Genomic DNA, 17,949 nt, shown 5'->3' on the forward strand with positions numbered 1-17,949 from the left:
GTGTGATGCCACAGATGTGGTATATGTCTATGGCCTGAGAGACAGAGTTATTTTCAGCTGTTTAATTTTGCAGACTGATAATTATTTAGTATTTATTTCATCATATTCATATGGCCGCCATTTCACAGGCAAGTGGTGGGGAACAACAAAGCTAAAAACCATACAGTATATATATATGGTTGATCTAGGAATGGGCACACCTGTTGCACATTGCAAAATTGTACAAAGGCCCTTCTAGCCACTGCTACCATCTGCTCCTTGAACAGGAATTGTACATCCAGAAATGCCAGACTGCACACAGGGTCTGGTTGGGACAGTGCAACCCCATCCAGAGCAAAAAGGGTATAGTTCCAGAACCGTTGGGCCCCAAGGCCACTCAATCTTGTTGAAGCCTCTTGTTTTCTATTCAGGCTCCTACAGCCTCCAGGGACCAGGGTAGGACATCAACAGTATTGTTTAGTTTGCCAGGGACAGAATCTATAACTGAGTATCACCATATGATACCTCATTCCACGGCAATGAATGACTTCACCCAGTGTCCTCATGTAATTCTTGAATAGGAGCACAGAGAGCACCAAATCCTCTGGCACCCCACATAGTAGAGGATCCACTGATTGGATCAGTCTAATGGGCCTGGCTTTCCATCAGTGGATGGCAGAGTAGTATCCATGGTAATCAGGGCTTGATCTGACCATGACAAAGGGGATTGCAAAAGCTCCCCCAGTTCCTGATCACTCCATGTGACTTTTTGCTTTTTTATTGTAGGAACAATTTGCAAAGTTATTTGCTTGTGATTCAAAGCCACTGTGAAATATCAGAGTTTCAAAAAAAAGTAAGAGAATTCAACTTAACTTGAGACACGTGGTTCTGTGGACAGAAATCTCTACATTTGGGATGTTACGATTCAGAATTATCCATTTATCTGGGAACTCTCTCAGGTCCTGTAAAACTCATGCAATCTGTTGACAGATTTTCTTATCTAAACCTATTCCTGCTGTGCCTGTTTCCTGTTGTTGCTTATTCTGTGTCGGAACAGTTTCATCTTTTCCAGCTCTAACTGGAAAAGAAAAGCAAGAAATAGTCAAAATGAATGCACCTCATTTTAACAGGACAATAATATTGTGTTTTGTTTTACCATAATAGGGGGTTACCTTGGTGTCTCCTAATGCCTCTGTTTTCCCATCTCTTTCTAATAAATACATTATTGTAACTGATTTAAAATCTGCTGCAGTGGTTAAATTTCTTGGTTCCTTGCAGTGTCCTTGGTTTATTGAGTCTCCTTTTCCTTCTTTCAAGGTGCCTCATCTCCTGACATGGAGTCTACCTATGGGGGAGGACTATTGGACATGATGAAAGGTGGTGCAGGGAGACTCTTCAGCAACTTAAAGGATAACTTGAAAGACACTCTAAAAGATACTTCTACTAAAGTGATACAATCTGTTGCAAGGTACTGTGAAATACATCTTTCCGAAGTGTTCAGCAAGCAACACAGTCACTGTTAAGATGCCTTATAGAAATGATTCGGTGTTGATAGGCTTGCGGGAAGGGAAATTTGATTACCGAGCAACAGAGTAGTGAAATGAAAAGCATTTTAATAATTAAACTCAGTTCGCTAAAGTGAAACACAGAATCTGAAATTTAGGTAACATGATTGCAGACAGTTCTTGCTAAGCTGATTGCCTTGTTCAGTGACTGTTTGAACTTATTTATTTATTTATTTATTTTAATTCCATTTATATCCCGCCCTTCTCCGAAGACTCAGGGCGGCTTACAAGCTTAGCATGAAAGCACTGAAGATGTAGATTTACGACTGGTCTTCGAACTTAAGGCCATGGGAGTGTCCTTCTGTTTCTTGAGTTCTCTCCTTTCCCAGGACTGAGTTTTCATTTATTTTCTCATCAGGTCCCAGTGGATCTTGCATGCTTTTGTCAAGGCCATCTCTGCACTCCTTCGCAATTAAGTTGTCATGTTCTAAATCCACTGAAATACATGGCACAATTAATTCAGGAATGTTAGACCCATGCAATTAGGTTCTTGAACAAGAACTGACAGCTCTAAGTGTGAGTTATTGGTGAGTGGTTTCCTCCCCCTCCCTGTGAAACCAAGGAGACGCCATAAATATAGATATATGTATATGTATATGTATATGTATATGTATATGTATATGTATATGTATATATATTATATATATATATGTAGATCTTTGGTCATTCGGGTTTTTCCCCATGTAGAATTGGAGGTATCAGGGCAGCGTTTCGACGAAATCTCATCCGTCATCCTCAGGCTGGTGGCTTCAGCTTCGTTCTTCTTCCCAGAAGAACGAAGCTGAAGCCACCAGCCTGAGGATGACGGATGAGATTTCATCAAATTGGCAGTTTGGCAGGTCAAATCCCGAGTGCCATGTAGCAGAGTGAGCACCTGTTACTCGTCCCAGCTTCTGCTAACCTAGCAGTTCGAAAGCACGTAAAAATGCAAGTAGAAAAATAGGGACCACTACGGTGGGAAGATAACAGCATTCTGTGCGCCTTTGGCGTCTAGTCATGCTGGCCACATGACCACAGAGATGTCCTCAGACAAAACACTGGCTCTTTGGCTTTGAAACAGAGATGAGCACCGGACCCTAGAGTTGGAAACGACTAGCACGCATGTGCGGGGGAACCTTTACCTTTACTTTTTATGCTGGGTCAGGACATAAAAGACTCCTACAGTCATGGATGACAATATCACTGTTGCTGCACTATGAACCATATTGCCATTCTCAACTATCACTGTTTCTAGTGGGAGACTGGGATCATACAAACTCTTCCCTGCTCACAGCTGCCTGCTACCTTCATTGATTGATTGATTATGTGCAATCAATTCGGTAATGATTCTTAGCAACTACGTGCATAGATTTTCTCCATTGCATATCCATGACACTGAGAATGCAGTGGCCCCCAACATTTCTGTTGATCACTAGATTGGAGAATAATTTCTCCCTCTCTTTATTTATTCATTGATTGGATTGGATTTGTTAAGGCCACCCTATTCCAAAAAAGATTTCGTGGTGCCTTATAACATATCTAATACATTAAGTTACTCATTGGACAAGAGCCTAATGCTGGGAAAGATTGAGGGCAAGAGAAGAAAGGGACGACAGAGAATGAGGTGGCTGGATGGAGTCACTGAAGCAGTAGGCATCAGCTTAAATTTATTTATTTATTTATTTATTTATTTATTTATTTATTTATTTATTTATTTATTTATTTATTTATTTATTTGAATTTCTATACCACCCTTCTCCCGAAGGACTCAGGGCGGTGTACAGGGCAATAAAAGCATTACATACCAAAGTTAAAAGTAGATTAAATTAATTAAGCCCTTATAATAAATAATTAAAAATACCCCAAACCCTTAAACCAGGCCGGCCTGTTCAAATAAATAGGTTTTCAGATCACGGCGGAAAGAGCCAAGGTCAGGAGCCATCCGGAGCTCAACTGGTAATTGATTCCAAAGGGCTGGTGCGCCCACAGAGAATGCTCTCCCCCTGGGGGCCGCAAGCCAACACTGTCTGACCGATGGCACCCTGAGGAGGCCCTCTCTGTGGGAGCACACAGGACGAAGGGAAGATGACGCCGGCAGCACGTGCTCCTGTAAGTAATCCGGACCCATGCCATTTAGGGCTTTATAGGTAATTGGTTCCATAGGGCAGGCGCACCCACACAGAACGCCCTTCCCCTGGGAATAACCCACCGGCATTCATTAACCAGCAGTACCCTGAGAAGGCCCTCCCTTCAGGATGATGGGAAGATGATGCCGGCAGCAGGTGTTCCCTTAGATAGTCTGGACCCATGCCATTTAGGGCTTTATAGGTAATCACCAGCACCTTGAATCTCACCCAGAGGGCAACTGGAAGCCAATGCAGCTCGCGGAGAAGAGGTGTTATATGGGAGTATCGGGAGACCCCCATCACAACTCGCGCGGCCGCATTCTGCACCAGCTGAAGCCTCCGAGTGGTCCTCAAGGGCAGCCCCATGTACAGAGCATTGCAGTAGTCTATATGGGAGGTCACGAGCACATGAGTGACTGTACGCAGGGCATCCTGGTCCAGATAGGGTCGCAACTGGTGTACCAGGCGAACCTGGGCAAAAGCTCCCCTGGTCACAGCTCCTACATGGTCTTCCAAACTGAGCTGTGTGTCCAGGAGGACACCCAAGTTGCGAGCCCTATCTTCGGGGGATAACACCTCACCCCCCCATGGTTAAAGATGGAATGGACTGAAGAGTCCGAGATGCCGGAACGTACAACCACTCAGTCTTGTCGGGATTGAGCTGAAGCCTGTTCCTCCCCATCCAGACCCGAACCGCCTCTAGGCAATGGGACATCACATCGAGGGCATCACTGGGGTGGTTTGGGGTAGAGATGAAAAGCTGGGTATCATTGGCGTACTGATGATACCCCACTCCAAAACCACAAATGATCTCACCCAGCGGCTTCATATAGATGTTGAACAGGAGAGGCAAGAGGACCGACCCCTGAGGAACTCCACAAACGAGAGGCCTCGAGGCTGACCTCTGCCCTCCCGTCAGCACCGACTGCGAACGTCCCAGGAGGTAGGAGAACCACTGAAGAACAGTGCCCCCCACTCCCAACCCCCTGAGATGCCGCAGTAAGATACCATGGTCGATGGTATCGAAAGCCACTGAGAGGTCTAATAAGACTAGGACAGAGGAACAACCCCTGTCCTGAGCCTGCCAGAGATCATTCACCAGCGTGACCAATGCCGTCTCCGTGCTGTACCTGGGCCTGAAGCCCAATTGGTACGGGTCCAGATAATCAGCTTCATCCAGGAACAGAGGGAGCTGATGCACTACCATGCTCTCAACAACCTTCGCAAGAAAGTGAAGGTTGGAGACCAGACGATAGTTATTCAAAATAGCAGGAAAGCTACCTTCACTCAAAGAAGCAGTTATCACTGCCTGGAGCCAGCCTCGTGTCCCCTTCCGAGCTGCATAGACCAGCCAGGAGGGGCACAGGTCCAATAAACACGTGGAGCTCAGCTTCCCCATGATCCTGTCCACATCTTCCGGAGTCACAGGGTCGAACTCTTCCCAGATAACATCACCAAGACCGCTCGTGTCACCTCCGTCAGACTCTGACCAGTCGGAGTCCAAACTGGCCCGAATCTGAGCGATTTTGTCTGCCAGATGTTTACTGAACTCCTCGGCATGACCCTGCAAGGGCTCCTCCCTCACCTTCTGATTAAGGAGGGAGCGGGTCACCCTGAACAGGGTGGCCGGGCGATTATCTCCGGACGCGATGAAGGCAGCAAAGTAATTAGACTTTACCACCCTCATTGCCGTGAGATAAGACCTCGTAGAGGACCTTAGTCGCAATCGGTCGGATTCAGACCGGCTGGATCTCCAACAGCTCTCTAGGCTCCATCTCCGACGCTTCATGTCCCGGAGCTCAACGGAAAACCATGGAGCCCACTGGGATCTGCGCCGGGTCATTGGCCACATGGGTACAACGCGGTCGAGTGCCTCTGTGGCTGCCCTTTCCCAGGCTTCCAGAAAGGCATCGGCCGGGCTGTGAAAGCACCACCTGAAACCGCTCAGGGTCCATTAGGCGCCTGGGGCAGAACCATCTTGTCGGTTCCATGGCCCAGTGACGGGGGGTGGCGAAACAGAAGGCCAGCCGCAGGAGATGATGATCGGTCCATGACAGGGGTCCAATAATTGGAGAACCCCCACCCAGATCATCTAACCACCGTCCAGATAGAAAAACAAGATCGAGCGTGTGACACCACCCCATGAGTCGGGCCCTGAATTACTTGCATCAAGTCCATGGCCATCATGGAAGCCATGAACTCCCAAGCCAACTCTGATGATCCCCCCAGGGATGGCAGATTAAAGTCTCCCAAAATCATAAGTTTGGGGAACTCAATCACCAAACCCGAGAGGATATCGAGAAGTTCAGGCAGGGCTGCTACTACACGACTGGGCGAAAGGTACACCAGCAGCAAGCCCAACTGAGCCCTAGGGCCACATCTCAGGAGGAGTGACTCACACCCGGATATCTGGACAACGGTGGCCTCCCATGGACATAAGGTCTCCCTCACAACCACCGCCACACCTCCACCCCTACCCTGAGCCCGAGGCCGGTGGAGCACCCGGAAACCTGGAGGGCAGAGTTCAGTCAGAGGGACACCACCCTCTGGGCCCAACCAGGTCTCCGTAATGCAAGCCAGGTCCGCATGCTCCTCCTCAACCAAATCTTGGATGAGAGGAGCCTTATTAACTACGGACCTGGCGTTAAAATACACAAGCCTAAGCTCAGGTGGCTGCTCACCCTCGTTCCCGGAACCAGGACTCCAGAAGATGGTAGAGGACAGGAAGTCCTGGAGGAACATTGTCCATGGGGTCGCGATAGGTCGGACACAACTTAGCAACTAACAACAACAAAATACATTAAGTTAAAGAACACAACTAAAGTCACCGAATTTCCCAAACTAAAAGAAGCATACCTCAACTTTTTTTTTTTAAAAAAAGACTCAACAGGGGCTCCACAGGCACTCTCAGGCCAATGGCTGGGAACAGATCCAGGTCTTAAGGTACTTCTGAAAGTCATAGAGAAGAAGAGCTTTCTGTCTCTGTGGGGGGATGCTGTTCTCTAAGATAGAGGCAGTGATAGAGAAGGCATGCTTTCTTGGTCCACAGGATGACAGCTTTTAATTGAGGTGACCTAAAATGTACCTGCTCTGCCTGAACGCCACAGATAGGCAGAAACAACTGGAGACAGGTGATGTCTCAAATGACCGGGCATTGTGGTATGAATTGGTTATGACCAACAAGTCAAATTGTCCTGGAAGCCCTAGAACATAATAAGTGCCCATTATTGCTTGGCTGCTGCATTTTGAACCAGCTGCAGCCTTCGGAGGGCATCTTGAAAAGAGCAGCCTCATTAGAGTGCATTGCAATAATCCAACAGGTGAGGAAAGGGCACAACTGGTGCTCAAGATAAACCTGTGCAAAGACCCTCCTGGCCATAGCTGCCATCTACTCTTTGAGCAGTAGCTGACGGTCTGGGAGGACCTGCAACTTACATACCAGTCTTGAATGGGAAAGTGCAACTTCATCCAAGATTAAAAGTCTTCAACACAGTCTTGTTAGGATTGAGCCAAAGTCTTTTCCTCCCCTTTCCTATGCAGACAGCTTCTAGACAATGGGCCAGAACATTGACTGCATCACCTGCACAATGTGGCATTCAGATGTACATTTGAGAGCATTCTCATACTGTTTTATGCTGAACTGTGAACTGATGAGTGACCTTACCTAGCTGTTTCATATCAGTCTTAAATAGGAGCTACGGACTCTGAGACACCCCACAAATGAAGAAATATGATCCCTTGTTTCTCTTCTAATATTTACCTGAACAAACCACTAAGAAAGGATGTGAACCATTGCAACGAAGTGACCCCCCCACACCCATTCCCAACTTCTGTTACACAAAAATACCATTGGAGATTGTATCAAAAACCCTTGAAAGATCAAGGAACACAAGGAGGGATGCCATATCAGGGGTAGGCAACCTCGGCTCTTTTATGACTCATGGACTTCAACTCCCAGAATTCCTGAGTCAGCTGACTCAGGAATTCTGGGAGTTGAAGTCCATGAGTCATAAAAGAGCCGAGGTTGCCTACCCCTGCCATAGGTCATCAACAAGCATGACCAATGCTGCTCTACTAAAAACTGGCTTGAAACCTGACTGGAAAAGTGTGGAATTTAACAGAAACAATGAGTTCCTCTACCATAGATTTTCAATGTGAAGCAAATGGAGTGGAGTGGAATGGAATAGGCTGCTGAACACCGTAATGAATAGAGGATTCTAGTTTATTTAGTTTTTCGTTGTTTGTCCTTATAATTGGAATTTTTTTATTTGGTAAATAAATAATAATATTTATCAGGTAAATATTACAGTTGTTGTGATTCAGGGTCAGCCTGTGGGTTCGGCAGTTGGGTCAGACGACTCAGAGGAGGAGGAGGGGGGTGTTGAAGAGCTTGATGAGAGCCCCCAGCCAGGCCCCTCTCATCTGGTCACGACGCAGACCCAGCTGTGTGAGCCTGACAGTGTGGATGAAGATGACCCACAGCTGGCCCTGTTCAAGGATGCCCGACGCAGGAGGCAGTCAATTAGGAGTAAACAGAGGAAGGCAATGGGGCTCCTCGGAAGGAGGCAGAGAGAAGCCACGCCCTGAACTGTATTTAAGGGGGAATGCGTGGGAGGGCTGGTTTGCTGAAGGCAACCGCTTGAATAGTTCCTGTTTCATAGCTCCTGTTTCATGGTTGGTGTCTGTTTTATGTTAATAAATTTGGCAGGTTTTATTCCAGCCTCTTGCCGTTTGTAAAGGGGTTGTCCCTGCCTTTTCTGCAGGGCCGGTAGCAGGCTGGTACAGAACAGTGTTTAGTCTTCATGTTTGTAATAAGTGTGGCCCCTAAAATATGAATGTAAAGAAAGGTAATAATACAAGTGCATTCTTGATATTTTTATCAGACAGTTGTGTACGTATGCATTAACCAGAATTTATTTTGTTGTTATCTTCTTTTTCCTTTTATAGCTATGCCAAGGGAGAACTAGATATTTCTTATATTACCTCAAGAATTATTGGTAAGTGATCAGTTACTTGAGTAATAGAGCAATGCAGCAACCTCCAACTTTTCATTGCCCATTTTGTTTGGGTTTCACTTCAGAATATATGTTTGTTCTCTCCCCCCACCCCCAATTTCTTGACAGTGATGTCATTTCCGGGTGAAGGAGTCGAACTGGGATTTAGGAATCATATTGATGATGTGCGGACATTTCTTGATTCAAGGCATCCTGATCATTACACAGTTTTCAATTTGTCACCAAAGTCTTATCGTACTACACGGTTTCATAATAGGGTAAGTTTTGCTGAGTCAGGGATGTGGGTCATGGTAAAGCTTGTGATATTAAAATAATGATGTATCTGGTGCCATGTCAATGTTCATGTTCACTGCATCGCTGACCCTATCTAACCATCTCATCCTCTGCCATCTCCTTATCCTTTTGCCTTCTATCTTTCCCAGCACCAGGGTCTTTTCACAGCTTGCTAAACCTGAGCTGAAATTTCTGCGTCTTAGGGGTAACAGTAGGGCCAATCATGCGTTTCAAAATAGTGGGTGAAACTGTTATAGCCAACGCCTTATTCCGTTTTACATGTATGTAAAGCCACACTGTAGGCCTTTTATCTCCTGCCTTTTGAAGCCGGATCATGCCTAAACACATCACATTATGTGATGAGTTGGTTTATAGAACATTGTTGTTGTTGTTAGTTGCGAAGTCGTGTCCGACCCATCGCGACCCTATGGACAATGTTCCTCCAGGCCTTCCTGTCCTCTACCATCTTCTGGAGTCCATTTAAGCTCACACCTACTGCTTCAGTGACTCCATCCAGCCACCTCATTCTCTGTCGTCCCCTTCTTCTATTGCCCTCAATCTTTCCCAGCATTAGGCTCTTCTCCAGTGAGTCCTTCCTCCTCATTAGGTGGCCAAAGTATTTGAGTTTTAGCTTCAGGATCTGGCCTTCTAAAGAGCAGTCAGGGTTGATCTCCTCTAGGACTGACCGGTTTGATCGCCTTGCAGTCCAAGGGACTCGCAGGAGTCTTCTCCAGCACCACAGTTCAAAGGCCTCAATTCTTTTGCGCTCAGCCTTTCTTATGGTCCAACTTTCACTGCCATACATTGCAACTGGGAAGACCATAGCCTTGACTATACGCACTTTTGTTGACAGGGTGATGTCTCTGCTTTTTAGTGTGCTGTCTAGATTTGCCATGGCTTTCCTCCCGAGGAGCAAGCGTCTTTTAATTTCTTGACTACAGTCCCCATCTGCAGTGATCTTGGAGCCCAGGAAAATAAAATCTGTCACTACCTCCATTTCTTCCCCATCTATTTGCCAGGAATTGAGAGGGCCGGATGCCATGATCTTGGTTTTCTTAATGTTTAGTTTCAACCCAACTTTTGCACTCTCCTTCTTCACTCGCAACAAGAGACTCTTCAGTTCCTCTTCACTTTCTGCCATTAGAGTGGTATCATCTGCATATCTTAGGTTGTTGATATTTCTTCCAGCAATCTTAATTCCAACTTTTGACTCCTCTAGCCCTGCCTTTCTCATGATGTGCTCTGCATATAAGTTAAATAGGCAAGGCGACAGTATACAGCCTTGCCGGACACCTTTCCCAATTTGGAACCAATCAGTGGTTCCGTGTCCAGTTCTCACTGTTGCTTCTTGGCCCGCATATAGGTTTCTCAAGAGACAAATAAGATGTTCTGGTACTCCCATCTCTTTAAGAACTTGCCACACAGGCCCTGCACGGCATAGCTCATAGCTTCATTGAATTACGCAAGCCCCTTCGCTACGACAAGGCAGTAATCCATGAAGGGGTTATAGAACATACTTGGGTTTTAAAATATGCTAAACTGAAAACTACCTGACCTCTGTCTAGTTTTCTTTTATGCTGCGCAAATCCAGCTGATTGTGACTATTGCTCTGACGTGTTTTCATTGTGTGCTTCTTTAGGTATCTGAATGTAGTTGGCCAATTAGACAAGCACCAAGTCTCCACAATCTCTATGCTGTTTGTAAGAATATGCATAACTGGTTGCAGCAGAACCCCAAAAATGTTTGCGTCATTCACTGTATGGTAAGTCAAGCAGTAAGTAGCCATTTGTATGTAGATCTATACACAGAAGATATTTGAAATATGAAGCTTGACATAAATTAATGTCCTTTTAATGAGTAAGGATTGCTGGTTGTTGAAAAACAACTGATGTAGACTACAAACAATACAAAAAAGAACTCAAAAAAACCCTGAAAATTGACTTGTGGCAATCTATATGCGGAGAGCAATGCTAAACTTGACAGACACTGGAATATTCTGGGATATTTCTTTGTCCAATTCAATAGGAGCCTATCATGCTTTTGGGTTTCTCTTAGCTAGATATTTATAGCTTTAATGATGAAAAAGTGAGAGACATGGAATATCTTGCTCTTGTAGTTTTATTCCTGCAGTTTTTTTGTATTTGATCCAAATTTGTCTGTAATAAAAATTCATCATTTTTCATATGCAGTAAATAAAACAAGATATTTGGAAGAAAACTTTTTTTTAAGAAAAAGAGGAGATGTAGTCCCTGTAATGATGTTTGTAGCATCTGATTTTTGTAACTATATAAATAATATTTTTTTTAAAAAATTGGCTGCTTAGTGTATAAGGTTGTGTTCTTGCAGGATGGTAATTGATAAACTTGGTATCATTTCCAAAGTCTTGCCAATTCACCTCATGAAACTTGTGATATTGGTTTTTCCTCACTGCTTTCTTCTGGAATGTTCCTTATTAATTTCAGAAAAGATTAAAGTGCTATGTCAGCATCGGTAATGGATCTTATCACAAAAGTTGCAGAGGAACAGAGACATCTTGAATGCATTGTATCAAAAGCACCACTCCAAACCAATGTTCCTAAAATGATTCATTTTGGAGTCTGTTACTGATGGGAAATTTATCTTTGGAGAGCCTTATGCGGCTGTTTCTGAAAACTTTACAGATATTATTGGAGGAATGATTGTTGTCCATCCTAATCCCTCTTTTGACTCTTATCTGAGAATGTTAGGACTGGATTTCTGAAGTTGTCATTTTATTTATATATACAGACAAAAAGCAGCCTGCCAGTAATTTAATGCTTGTTATATTTCTTAACACATCAAGACTAAAGCAAAGGCTGAAAGTATTTACCACCTACTCAGTAGCATGGAGAGTATTTATACTGAACCTTTTAATTCCTCGGGAAATTCAGTGCTATTATAGAAGTTCTTTCAAAAATTGGTCTGGCATTTACATTGAGTCAAAAATGTCATGGTCCATGTGGAGAGCTACTATATTAGAACATGCTTCCATAACTTTATTTTAGGCCTGAAAATGGCATTACACCCTGCATGGGCAAGATAGAAGGCATGTATGTACAACAGCATTGTTGTTCCTTTTATGTCTTACAGAAACATTTAGTGTCAGGAGACGTCTAGCAATTCTATAACAGTCTTGAGTCACCCACATTGTTAATTCTAGTGTGACTGTTTAAGTTATTAAACAGGCTTATGTTTTTAGGAAGCAAAAAAATAATCATTAAAATAGAAATGGTAAAATTTATTAATTCAGTTTATTACTTAATGGTTGCGTAGAAAGCAGTCAGAGCACCACTGAAATGTTCAATAGTTACAATTAACAGTTAGCTCATTGCTAAGGTAGAGATATTAAGCAGCCTGTAGAGAATTCAACACATTTAATACATTCATTTCAGTAAGACAGGGGAAGTGGGCTATTTGGAGAAGTGGTTTAATGGGACCTACACAAAACTCTGCTTGGAGTCTGAAAAGCAGGAAAAAATCAAAATAAAGACTAAGTCCACTGCAAAGCTTCTTGCCGTAGTAAAGAAGACAAGAGATAGTGTAATAGCATAGTATTACGAAAGACTTTATCCCTTTCCTAAGAATTTTAGCAAATGCAGAGAAAATGAACACACTTGTCAGGCAATATAGAGTAACTCAGTGTAATAGAGAATATAGCACTTTCACACAACTAGGCGTAATAGAGAAAGTCAGGCTTTTAAACTCCAGGTAAAAAATGTCCTCTTAAAAAAGGATCAGCAGCAGTTCCAATTCAGGTAAAACAGGACAAATTAGTGACTTGAGCAGCACAATCATTTTGGCATTGTGCCAGTTCTTGATTTTTCTAATTTAAATAGCTTCTGCTGTAATGAGGATGAGAAAGAAGATTTTTAAGGCAGAGAGAACATACTGAAAGCATGGAAGGCAGTGCCAAGGATTGTGCTGGTGGATGGCTGTTTAAAATAATGCGATATACCACATCTGAACACGAAAGCTAAAATGGTAAAAAAAGATTAATGAAGGAAAGCATTAGTTAGATGGCAGCACCCCTACACAATCCCTTGGCTTGATTATTAATGTCTTTCCTGAACAAAATTTCAAAAGAGAGAGACATTTGCTGTTCTCCTATACCAGGGGTAGGCAACCTCGGCTCTTTTATGACTCAGGGACTTCAACTCCCAGAATTCCTGAGCCAGCTTGGCTGGCTCAGGAATTCTGGAATTTGAAGTCCATGAGTCATAAAAGAGCAGAGGTTGCCTACCCCTGTCCTATATTATCAGTAAAAATGTCCAGATACAGCAATGCTTTTCTTCTAACTCTGTCATTATTTTCCAAATTTCCTAGCAATCAATAATGCAAATTGGAAGGTTGAAGATTGAGGACACAGTTTTAGAAGTCACATCTGCTTGCCTTGGGTTACTCTTAATGATACCAGAATTTTCTGAGCAAAGGGTGTCAGAATGACGGCAACCCATTTGTCTGCCAAACTAAGATGATTTTGCAAGCCAACCAAACTTCCCTTCCAGCTTCCTTGTAGAGCACAGGGGTTTGTTTGGGGTTTTTTGTTTTTGGCTTTATGGCTTACCAGAATATTGAGACTACCCAAACATTAAGGAAATTATGGGTATAATTTAAACTCTGGGGAAGCAAATCGGGTAACAATAGTTTGCTTCCCCAAAATACAGTAAAGTAATTTTCATGGAATTTGGATTTTCGAGTACAGACTTCATAAAATTGTACGCCACTTAGTTCTTCACTTGGCCTGTCAGACCCTGCTCATCCATGAACAAGACTTTTTCTATTCTTTTATACCTGGATGGCCTTTGTTCACCAATAACAATGAATATAGGAAGTTATTTTTAGTGGGGCCAGCCAAGACCAAGAATACATTTCAGTTGTCTTCAACCTCTGTACCCCTAAGCGATGTAAATATAGTAAATGTAGAACAATAATGCCTCCTCTAAGATCCCATATGCTTTATTCAGTTTTCTCCGTGGGTCCAAAAGAGAGGAATAATATGGGAGCCAATCTTGATTGTTAGCACATCAAAGAAGTATCTGATAATCCACATTTTTGCATACAGGTCATTAAAATAATCAAAACAATACATACCTCTTCCTCTGTCATATTCCTGTGATTCCTACTTGCAGACCCCCAATTTTTAATATTTGCTTCTTAGCACCATCCCGTCTTATCAGTATGGCATCTACTTCTAGAGTTTATCAAAGCTGATGATGTCCTTAGCAAATGGTTCATTTGGGAGCCATGATAGACACATCAAGCAAGTTAATCCCCTTCTCCACCAACAGAATTTTGACAGCTGGCCATCAGAGTCCACCAAGTTGCAGAGATGATACACCTGACATATCCTAGAGTTGAAGTATTTTTGTCTGGAGATCACCCTCACATTGGCATTGTTGCCTCTTAATGGATTCTCCTGATTTCCCCCCAAGCAACTTCAAAGATGTCACTTGCCACCAGAGGTAAGGCTGTTGTTCCAATTGTTGATGACTTTTGGTAACCCATATGAAGATGTCCTGTCCCTAGGACACTATTAGCCAGATAAATAAATCTATCTGGAGACACCTGTTCAATGCCAAGTGGTATAGGAACACTAGTCTACAGATCAGCTGTAGTATCAGTGGAATTCCAGGTGGTTAATCTGGAGCAAAAGTCCTTACCTTTGTAATTTAATTCATAACACTGCCATTTATTAGATTTCTAGTAATCAGCAGTTTTCCCAAAATACCCCTTTCTTCCGCCTTCTGTTAAGTGATTCATAAGTTATTGGTGTCCTAAAATCACAGAGAATGAAGTAAGGCATTTTCTTCCATTTCTTCAAAGGCACAATACTGCAGCAGAACCATGATTCAGAGAGATCCATGTAAGAGCTACAAATTAATCATTATTTCCCTTCAGTAAACTTCAGCTTTTTGTCACTCAAATCTTGACTAGTTGGACAGTTTTGAAATTATAATATGAAGAACAGGCAATCCTACCGCATTGTCTTTTAGAAAACTATTTTACAGATTTTATAGTAAAGTAGCTATAAATCAGAAGGTGCAAGCAAATTCATTAATAATAAGATACTAGAAAATTTGTATAGAGATGGGATATAGGCAGGCAGGTTTGATTCCTCACCTCAGTATTGCCTGTAGAAACTTCCATCAACTGTAATTGATGGAAGAGGATATTTGTAGCTTAGGGTGGAACTGTGGGATCCTTGGTCTTGCAGAAAATAACCAGCTCAGAGAGCACCATGGACCACACAGTACTGTAATTCTTGAAATGATGACAAAACTTATATTTAAGCACTAAAGAACGTCTTACTAAACGTTTACTCCCTCAAGGTAAACTCTCATGCATAAAAGTTCTAATCAGATTAGTGAGCATATGTCTATCATGTTCCATATTTATTTATTTAAATATTTTATCCCACCATTCAAAAAATTGCACTCAAACTGTTGTCTATTTCACATTTGTGTATTCTATAAGACAGGCACAACCCTCCATATTTATCTTTCCGTAACAAAGGTAAACAAGGGCAAACTGCATATATCCTACTAAACCATAATGCTATCTTTATCATGGCTCATAAAGAGTGGTTTGTGGTTTAATGTGCAAATCAAGCCATCGTCTTTCACGGGTCTATGGAACTTGTTTTATCTTTATTTTGCTTGGAACTCTCACAAGTCCCTAAAAAGCTCTGTTTGTTTAGCAAATTTATATAACCACCCATCCACCTAAGAAACTCGTCTAGGAGGTAAACAGAAATAAAATAACCAGCTGTACAGATCCACTAAAAATAAAATGGGTCGAGACTCCTAAAAATTATATTGTCAACTCATCAAACATACCATGTAAACAACAGAATTCCAATGCCGACAACTTTCTGAGCCCAGTGCCAGCTGGAAGAACCAGATCTTTACATCCGTCCAGGAAGCCAACAGTGTTGGCCAATAGATTGGATGAAGACAGAACACTCAAGATCTTTATTTATCTTATAAGATTCTTCACGTCTTCACACTGTCACTTTGGTTGTTTTATTTTATCCTTCTATCCTAACTCTATATCAGCAATGCAGCTGAAGACATGCATTGCCACAGTATGTAAGGAACAACTCTTTAAAATCTTGTCGAGTTGCTGCTTGTTTTACTGGGGAGAAGCCGCATATCCAGCCTTTTCTGCATATGATTTCCATGTAAATTATATACTTATGAAACTCGGGTGCCCTCCAAATGTTTTTAATTACCAACATTATCATCTCTCACAACTGACCATGAAGCATGGAAATCAATCATGTTGTAAACTTTAACATTTGAAGGCCACAAAGTTGTCTATTTATCAGACTTCTCTGAAGATCAAAGATTTTTGGAAAGGAATGTTACAGAATTATCTTCTTAATAGCGATATTGGATTACTCTGACTGGGGAGAATGTTAGGCATATGGTGTTAGCCTACAATGTTGGGTTGAAAATATATTAACCATGATGTTATGTCTTTAAGAGAACCTTCTAACTGTTAATTGGCCAATGGGGGTGTGAGTGTTTTCATGGCCATAAGAGGGAGCTAATAAGGTAGCTTCTCTCTCTCTCTCTCTGAATTTACTGCGCTCTACTGTTACTGTTTTTGCTCTGTTACCTGAACTGTGTATTGACCTCTGGACCGGTAAGAAAACTTTGTATTTTGGATTGCTACTTGGATTGTTTATTTTTGACTGTGCATTTTTGTTTTTACACCACCTTAAAGTAAACTACTTTTTGCTTTTACAACTCAGTATACTCTTGTGTTTACTGTGTGACTCTTGCTGCTCTCAGTACCCTTCCTTGTCTGTGCAACTCTTTGGTAGCACAAGGAGATCTCTGCACAACAATTTCCTTATCACATACCACAGCTGGAAGCTTTTTCTCTGGCAAACTGATTATCTGAGTACTGGACACTTACTGTCTGTAATTTGAATGCTTCTGGTTTGTTGTGACGGACACACTCTAAGTAGACTTGAATCAATGATAACTCACTTCCGGCCTAGCTGGGAACCATAGGTAGGATGCTGTTTTCTTCCTCTGCACTCTGGATTACCATAGAACAAATCGGAGAAGAATTCTACCCTGTTTGTTCTTCATCTTCTGTTTGATGGCCTTGCTTTGGTGTAGTCTGTCTCCGCTGAGCCACAGTGCCAAGTATAAAAATAACCAGTGCTTTTTTTGTAAAAGAGAAAGGTGCCGGAACTCACACACGTCATACAACCTGCCTTGACTACCCTACAAGGTTCCATCCAAAAAAGGTGCCAGAACTCCGTTCTGAACGTTCTATGAGAAAAAAGCCCTGAAAATAACTGTATCTCACACAATCCCTATCTAGTTTTTAATCCATTGTTGTATGTTTCCATCACATTACACTAGAAGGAATTTTCACTGTCATTGTCCAATGGTCTTTCTTTTGCATAGGAAGCACTTGTGTAGTTTTCTTCTTTTTGCACTTTTTTTTAAAAAAACACACATCCGAAGTCAAATGTTTGCTTCTCTTTCATCAGTGTAATCCTGTGAACATTTTTTTTCAGAGGGAAGCATCTCAAGAGTTTCTGTGGAGCTTCTGTTTTTAGCCTCAAAGCAGCATTGAGCAGATCTTGTTTATAAAAAAAATGTTTTAACCAAATTCAACACATTTTGTTTTAACAAAAAAAAAAAAAACGTGGCTCATTTGAAAGGTGAAATTTTCCTGATGGAGGGCCTTGCATTTTGTCTGGCAGGATGGTCGTGTGACATCAGCAGTCTTGGTCAGTGCAATGTTCTGTTTCTGTCATCTCTTCTCTAATCCAGCTTCTGCGGTTCAATTACTAAATTCCAAGAGACCTGGAGTAGTACTCTGGCCATCCCACAGAAGGTATAGTAAATGTGTTTTAAATCATGTGCAATGTAAATGATATCAGGTGATACTAATTCACTTAGCAATAGCAATAGCACTTAGACTTATATACCGCTTCACAGTGCTTTACAGCCCTCTCTAAGCAGCTTA

General features: G+C 42.4%; 1 protein-coding gene across 2 annotated transcripts in view; it reads left to right on the forward strand.

Annotated features, from left to right (window-relative positions):
* DNAJC6 (DnaJ heat shock protein family (Hsp40) member C6) overlaps positions 1-17,949 on the forward strand; it is a gene marked incomplete at its 5' end in the record, with an annotated part of 46,236 nt that overhangs the window by 8,422 nt on the left and 19,865 nt on the right. For both annotated transcript variants that reach the window (XM_083357829.1, XM_083357830.1), the window contains 5 exons: positions 1,297-1,447; positions 8,597-8,646; positions 8,773-8,921; positions 10,577-10,699; positions 17,684-17,817. In XM_083357829.1, the coding sequence (XP_083213955.1) occupies positions 1,297-1,447; positions 8,597-8,646; positions 8,773-8,921; positions 10,577-10,699; positions 17,684-17,817 (607 nt within the window). The remainder of the gene's footprint in view (positions 1-1,296; positions 1,448-8,596; positions 8,647-8,772; positions 8,922-10,576; positions 10,700-17,683; positions 17,818-17,949) is intronic.

Source organism: Vipera ursinii, assembly GCF_947247035.1.
Source record: "Vipera ursinii genome assembly, chromosome: 3".
Classification (NCBI taxonomy): domain Eukaryota; kingdom Metazoa; phylum Chordata; class Lepidosauria; order Squamata; family Viperidae; genus Vipera; species Vipera ursinii.